The 8,373-nt window shown below is 39.4% G+C and overlaps 1 protein-coding gene across 1 annotated transcript; it reads right to left on the bottom strand.

Annotated features, from left to right (window-relative positions):
* Window positions 1–277: 277 nt before the first annotated feature.
* Window positions 278–1,216, bottom strand: LOC115514766 (putative olfactory receptor 2B8). Its single transcript, XM_030316944.1, has one exon. It carries the CDS (start codon window positions 1,214–1,216, stop codon window positions 278–280), a length of 939 nt encoding a protein of 312 aa, XP_030172804.1.
* Between the last annotated feature and the right edge of the window lie 7,157 nt (window positions 1,217–8,373).

Below are 8,373 nucleotides of genomic sequence, written 5' to 3'. Positions count from 1 at the left end.
AAATGCAATAGTACTCCCAAAGGGATAAAATAAGAAACATTTGTGGAGGTTTTTGAAATAATAGTATGATGTAGATGCTATAGGAACAGTAAATCAGCATCTCCGGAAGGTACAATGACTCATGAATTCAGTACTTGAACTCTCACTTGCATAAAAGAATGAGGTAAGGAAATTCTCTTGAAGAGTCATCAGGGGAAATGTTGCATGACACCTGCAGGACACAAAATTTTAAAGCCTCTAACATTCAGGGTCTTCCATCAAATGGTCCTCATCCCAGTCATCTGGAGTCAAAGCTCCTACAGAACACTTTTTTCATTGCTCCCATCACATCCTTGTTCCGCAGGGTATATATGAAGGGGTTGGCCATGGGGGTGACAATGGTGTAGAAAAGAGAAACGAACTTGCCCTGATCCTGGGAATGGTTGTTGCTGGGCTGGAGGTAAGCATAGATGGCCGAGCCATAGAACAGGGAGACCACCGTGAGGTGGGACCCACATGTCCCAAATGCTTTCCTCTGCCCTGAAGCTGACTTTATTGCTAAGACCACCTTGACAATCCGACTATAGGAGAATGTGATTAGTGCCACAGGTATGAGGAGAATGATCATACTGGCAAAGAAGGCCTCAGATTCATTCACAGTGGTGTCAACACAGGCAAGCTTGAGCAGTGGGGGGATCTCACAAAAGAAGTGCTCTATTTTATTTCTCCCACAAAGTGGTACAAGGAAGATGAGCACCGTCTGCAACGAGGAGTTGGCAAAGCCAATGAACCACGATGCAGAGGCCATCAGGGCACAGAGACGGGGGTGCATGATCACTGTGTAGTGCAGGGGCCTGCAGACGGCTGCGTAGCGGTCAAATGCCATCACCCCTAACAGAATGCATTCTGTGCATCCCAACCCTAGAGCAACGAACATCTGAGCTACACAGCCGCCGAAAGAGATAGACTTGTCTGGTCCCCTGAGATGAACCAGCAGCTGAGGAACAGTGCTGGTCGTGTAACACAGGTCCAGAAAGCTTAGGTTGGACAGGAAAAAGTACATGGGAGTCTGCAGGTGTGGGTCCAGGCGGGACAACGCAATGATGCTTGTGTTTCCCAGCAGGGTGAGCAGATAGAAGATCAGAAGAACCACAAAGAGGACTCGCTCCAGCTGAGGCCGGTCAGAGAAACCCAGCAGGATAAAGCCAGTGAAAGAACTTCCATTTTTCTGGTCCATTCTTTCTTATCACGTGTTTCCTGTCAAGATCAAGCATTTAGCAATTTTTAAGAGAAATCTTCAAAAAAATAAAAAGCTGGCAGGAGGTGAATTTATCATGTTATAACACAGGTCATGGCATTTTAAGTAACCATTTGAATAAATGATGCACCCATGAAATTGATCAATTACTTCCAATTTAGTTCCACATTACCATAAAAAGTAAATCATTAATATTTAATGTAAGAAAAATCAAATAATGGACCTGTGTCTGCATCAGTCATAGGTACAGAAGGTCTTTCAGTCTCAGTTTAGTAGGCTTAAAGTACTACAAAAATATTTGTACATTTCAGAGAATATGGGGATGAGGGAAAAGAAGAAGGGAAATCAGAAAGAATAGGAAAGAGATACAGACAGAGGGAGATTCATTATCTTTCATATGTATCTCATCATTCCACACAACTGAAATGCACACACCATACGTCATAGATGATAATACAACATGACCTCGAAATTAAATTCAGTTATAGAAATTTATGACTTGGAATATACTTGTACAAAGAATTCAATTACCATCAGCCTATCACTACTAGTTCTGCATATAAACATACATCGGGTTGGGGGGGGGGCAGTAAAACAATTAAATACTCAGTCAGAGATATTGACACCACCACCATTCAAACAGTGTTTAAGTTTGGCCCGAAAGATGCTGAAAATTACCATTCCAATTTCACAGGGACTGTGCAGACTCCTTTGGAATCAGACTCTAAAATCCAATGGCCAACATTTTCCTCTTCCTTCTGCAGATATCTGTTTCACGCATTACCAACTAGAGTTCATAAAATTCCTGAAAGAAGTAGGATTATTCCCTATCAACATTCTAATCAGAACATTTTATTTTTTTTTTAATTTTTTTTTCAACGTTTATTTATTTTTGGGACAGAGAGAGACAGAGCATGAATGGGGGAAGGGCAGAGAGAGAGGGAGACACAGAATCGGAAACAAGCTCCAGGCTCTGAGCCATCAGCCCAGAGCCCGACGCGGGGCTCGAACTCCCGGACCGCGAGATCGTGACCTGGCTGAAGTCGGACGCTTAACCGACTGCGCCACCCAGGCGCCCCCTAATCAGAACATTTTAAAGCGTTATCCAAACGTGTAACCTATGTACAAAATGTAATGCTTTGCATCATTTCCTATGATAAAATAATTACTTGGGTAAATATATAGGGATAAACACAGATACATTCTCAAAGCCATGACAAGTCAAAGAGCTATAAGGCAAACCTTAACGTAGTACAAAGAAAGGCCTAAAGGAAAGGCTATATTAATATTGTACAAAATCTCCAACACTCAACTTTATTATATTAAAGATCACCATTCTGGAAGCTAGCTTGCAGAGTTAGTCACACTAGATCAAACACAATGCCAGCTCTAAGGCTCTAAGGCTCGTCTGATGACCATTTCCATCCAGCTGCGCAGTACTGAATGAGCATAGTAACATACGAACGAGAGAGGCATCAGGACACGAGTATTTCAGTTCTATCGTATTCAGAAGGGTAGGCATCCAGTACATTTTTAATTCTTCCAAGAGTTTTAAAATCTGAACCAAGTTTGGGGCTAGACCCATTGATGTGTGAACAAAATTGGTACAAAACCGGCATAAAAACTGAATAAAAGATGTAGTATTTCACACTTTTTTATGCCTCTTTGATTTCCTATTAAGATTGAGCAGTGGTATCCACAAAACAAAATCTATGCACCAACAATTTCTTAATCGAATTAATTATAAAGGTATCAGGGACAGTCCAAGTGCATTAACAGGGAATATCCCTTCCCTCACACCTTCTCAGAAGAGAAAATAAAACAAACCATGGTTCGGTCTCATGCACACATGCACGAATATACATACATCCATCTGAAGCATACTGCTGACAAATTTTTATTTTTTCATATTTTAAAGTTTATTTATTTATTTGTGTGTGTGTGAGAGAGAGAGAGAGAGAGAGAGAGAGAGAGAGAAAGTAGAGTAAGCAGAAGCAGAAGAGGCACAAAAGAGATGGAGAGGGAGAGACGGAGATGGACACAGAGAGAGAATCCCAAGCAGGCTCCTCACTGTCAGTGCAGAGCCCGACCTCACACCTGTGACATCATGACCTGAGCCGAAATCAAGAGTTGGAGGCTTAACCGACTGAGCCACCAAGCTGACAAGTTTTTAAATGTGACTGATAAAGGAAACACTCACCAAAGTGAAGGAGGCCAAACACAAAATGCTAACTGATCCAAACAAACACCAATATAATACTGCACCATTAGAAAAAAATGATACATTTTAACATTATCATACCAATAAGGACTAGGAAGACAGTTGAGAAAAGATAAATCCCTGGAGAAAGGAACTGGTACAAATTTCTTGCTGCTCTACAGGATTATATGTGTATGTGTGGGTTTCAATACAAATATATATAAAAGAATGTGGACCACACGTCATGAAATTATGATACAGAAAAATCAGTTTTAAAAATTATACATAAATTATTACTTTACATACAAAAAATAAACACTTGAAAAGGGCACACATTATATATAGAAAGGGAAAAATATTAAAAACAGATTCTATAAAACAAGTGGCATTCCATGTAACGATTACCATCAAAAAAAGTATACAATTGAAATGACATCTCACAAGAACACAATTTTACAATAATAATTAAGAGATCGGGCAGCAATGAAAGAGGTTAAAGGCTTAGTACTGACACATATAAGTGATAGAGTAGTAGTTGACAGTTTGAATAATTGTTCAACACTGACACAAAACTCTAAAATTTTAGTGCAAGAGTACATATTTTCACACTGGATACTCAGTGTGCACGCTACACATTTTAAAGACAAAAGATCTCAATACAATGTCTCTATTTAAGATATTTCAAACATATAACATTCACCGATATATTTGACCTAAACACTCTGCCGTATCCAGTTCCTGAATAAATCCTGAAAACATGGGGGCAAGATTTGCACAGCCTCAGTGCTACAACTGAATCGCTATTGTCGCTTTCATGATGTTTCTGTCCCATGGGTCTGAGCTGACCTCAGACATATGAGAACAGGCCCCCGATGACGAGGGAGGACGAGAAAATGAGGGATACAGCCATCACTACATAGGAAATGACAGATGTGATGAACACTGACAAGGCTGTAGGGTAGGTACCATGGAAGAAGATGATGAGGTAGGGTTTCCATTGCAAGTTGTTTATTCAGGGAATGCTGTCAGGATAAACGGGGTGAGGGAAGGAAGACAGCAGAGAATGTTGCTAAGCAAGGATGTGGTCTCCAGTGGAACAGAGCAGGAGCCTGATCCCATGAGATGCTGGACAGAACTCTCCAGTAGAAGCATCCATCTGTGATGGTAGAAATACTCTGTCCTCACTGTCCAATACTATGCCCACTCTCCACCTGTCATACTTGAGCATTTAAAATGTCCTATCTAAGGGGTGCCTGGGTGGCTCAGTCAGTTAAGTGTCCAATTTTGGCTCAGGTCATGATTTCACAGTTCACAAGGTTCGAGCCCTTCATCGGAGCCTGCTTCAGATTCTGTGTGTGTGTGTCTCTCTCTCCGCCCTACCCTATTCATGCTCTCTCTTTCTCTCTCTAAAAAATAAACATTAAAAAATTTTAAATGTCCTAGCTAAGAAACTAAATTTTATTTTATTATATCTTATTTTATCATCTTTGATTTTCAAGAGAGAAAGAGTGTGAGTGGGAGAGAGGTAGAGAGAGGAATACACAGAATCCAACGTAGGCTCCAGGCTCTGAATTGTCAGCACAGACCCCCACAGTAGCCCTCAAACTCATGAAATGTGAGATTATGACTTGAGCCAAAGACAGACGCTTACCAACAGAGTCACCCAGGTGCCACAAGAAACTGGATTTTAAACTCTATTTAATTTTAATGAATTTAAACTGAATTAGCTTCCTGTGGCTACTTACTAAAGTATTGGACAGCATGACCCTGGAGCATGGATTGCATCAGATTCAGTCCTGCCTTGGCGTTGGGACCTTTTGTACATCCTATAGTGTGTCACTGTCTGTGAGCTGTCCCCACCATGTTCCCCAGACAGCCTGGCAATTTGGCTCCCTTTCAGCTGAGGGCAATTCTGTCACGAAGGGAATGGCTGTGAACCTTGGAGCCCACACTCATACCAACTAGGGTTTGGATTGGAGCCCCAGCAGGTAAAGAGCGTCTGGGCAGGTCACCAACAGCGTCCATACAAGAGTCCGTTCATGATCGTGTGCAAGGATAGAAGGATGGGACCTAGTGTACTTTACACACCACTGTGCAATCACACACACACACACACACACACACACACACACACACACATATACACATGCACACCCAACTTTTCATTTCTCTAATTCATCAATTAAGTAAACATTCAGGTTTCTTACTATCTTTTTCTTCATCATATTGCTATTTGTACTCACTTAAAAGGATCAGATTTTCTTGCTAACAATAAAGTCAAAACATTTGGGATGAGCACTGGGTGTTGTATGGAAACCAATTTGTCAATAAATTTCATATATAAAAAAAAAATAAAAAAAAAAATAAAAATAAAGTCAAAACATAGATGCATTGACATGATATTCACAAAATGAAAATATTCAGAAAGCTTCCCTGTTGTAATTTTCAACATAGCAATTTTAAAACTCCATGCATATTTTAGATATTTTGGTAACTGTTAAGGGAGAAATTAAATATTTAAGATGACAAATACTGACAATAATTTTTAGCATAGAGAGGAAATATAATCTAATTACACAGACAACATGGAACAATGGAAAAACATAGATGCATATATCTAATAGTTTTACATATATGCATACTGTATTATTCTATTTTTGAAGGGAATATTTTATTCCCAGTACACAGCCATATTTAATTATATTCCACATGTGTATACACAGGTGCGATGCATGTACTACATAGAATCAAATGTCTAGGAATGACTTGCTGGCATTCATAATGAACAATTACATTTAATTCTTATATTTGGTGAACTTCCACAGTTTGTTACTTTAGGCAATTGATCATATATGCAAACTATTTAGCTTTTTTGTTTCAAGAACAATAGTAACTGGAAATAAACTAACGACAATTCCTAGAGTAACACAGACACCAAATTATATTTCACTCACCTTTATTGACTTTCCCTGTGGATTCAAAGCTATCTCCCTAACTCCATTCCAAGTTACTGCCTAAATACACTTCTGGGGATAGGAACATGGACATGGAGAATCAGTATCTGCAGTAAATGCAAAGGCTGACTATACCAGCACTGAGTCATCCATACATTTTTCTTAAGCAAAAGGACACTTTCTCGGGATGACTTCACAGATCCTCATGTGGTACCAGAGATCTGCACGTTGGCTTTCAGAGGTAGAAGATGAAGGCAGTCACAAACTCTCAGTATCGTTCCTGAATACAATGACCTGCCCATGTGACTGTGAGACCCTTATGAGCAGGCGAGAGGGTGCTTTGACTCTGACCTGGGGCTGGGCTGGCACACAGAACCAAGTCCCTTCCCCTGCTGACATCTCTGGGGAACGGATGCCCCACACTCTTAATGAGCCCTTGTCACTGAGCTGCCCAGACATGGCAATCCTCAGGGACAATGACTATGGAGGACAAAGTCAGAGGAGACCTAATCTGTCTCTTCTATTAGTTCACATATCTCACAGAGGACAAGTATCTCGCTAGACCTCCCAGCTACCTTAGCTCCCATCTGTGAATGACCTAGTAGTTTTACAAAACACTTAAGATTTTTTCCTCACAACTGCCCAAAATATTTACATATAAATACATAAGGAAGAATCCATTCACTTACTTAATTCCAAATGTAAATATGTAAATAAATTCCTCATTTAATTTCATTCATACCAAATTATATGGATCACAAAGCTATTAACTAGGCACATTCTAACTTTTAGCACGAATATAAAAGAGGGCAACAAAATTCTACCAAACTTCTATTGTGGTTAAAGGGGAAAAAAATCTCAAATCTTCTAAACCACTATTGAGTCTATAGCTATAGGTTTTAATGATGTACTCAAACAATTTTAAAAATTACCTTTGTTTTTAATGAAATGCATATGGTTTATTTAAACTCAGCTAGTCTTTGCATTTAAGTTCAAATTGATTCTGAGTTTATCAGGAGACTTCTAAATAAACAACAAGAGACATGGAAGGAAGTAGATGGGTACTCTGTGGCTATTTCTCAAAGATCTATAACTTAGTTTCCTTTATCATTTTCAGCCTAAAGAGATACACTACCTCCTGTTAGAAACATGCTTAGATTTGAATTATCTGTTATTTCCATACCCAATAGATTCCATCTTCAAAGTTAAGGGGGGAGAACTGACAAAGACAACACCCTCTGGGTGTCCTGGAGTGGGAGGGAATTACAGATCTGCTATTAATGCTCTTCTCCCCAGGCCTCACTCGAGAAGCAAGAAAGGTCCCAAATATGCAATCTAACGTTACACCTAAAGGAGCTAGAAAAGGAACAGCAAATAAAGCCTAAGAGCAGCAGAGGAAGGGAAATAATAAAGATTAGAGCAAAAATAAACTATATAGAAACAAACAACAAAAAACAGTAGAACAGACCAACGAAACTGAGGGCTGGTTCTTTGTAAGAATAAACAAAATTGATAAACTTCTAGCCAGACTTCTCAAAAAGGAGAGAGAGGAACCAAATAAATAAAATCACGAATGAAAGAGGAGAGATCACAACAAACATCAAAGAAATACAAACAATTATAAGGGAACACTTTGAAAAATTATATGCCAACAAACAGGCCATCTAGAAGATATTGACAAATTTCTAGAAACTCACAAACTACCAAAACAAAAACAGTAAGACGTAGAAAATGTGAACATACCCATAACCAGCAAAAAAACAAAAAACAAAAAAATGGAATTAGTAACCACAAGTCTCCCAACAAACAAGAGTCCTGGGTCAGATGGCCTCCCACAGGAATTCCACCCAACATTTAAGGAAGAGTTAATACCTAGTCATCTCAAACTTTTGCAAAAAAACAAAAATGGAAGGAAAGCTTCCAATCTCATCCTATGAAGCCAGCATTACCTTGATACCAAAATCAGACAATTATCCCACTAA

This window comes from Lynx canadensis, chromosome B2 (assembly GCF_007474595.2).
Source record: "Lynx canadensis isolate LIC74 chromosome B2, mLynCan4.pri.v2, whole genome shotgun sequence".
NCBI lineage: Eukaryota > Metazoa > Chordata > Mammalia > Carnivora > Felidae > Lynx > Lynx canadensis.
Note: the sequence above shows the minus strand (reverse complement) of the source record. Positions and strands in the feature narration are given on the sequence as shown.

Excerpts from the sequence above, each read along its gene's own strand:
- LOC115514766 (XM_030316944.1), bottom strand. The coding sequence starts at position 1,216 with ATGGACCAGAAAAATGGAAGTTCTTTCACTGGCTTTATCCTGCTGGGT.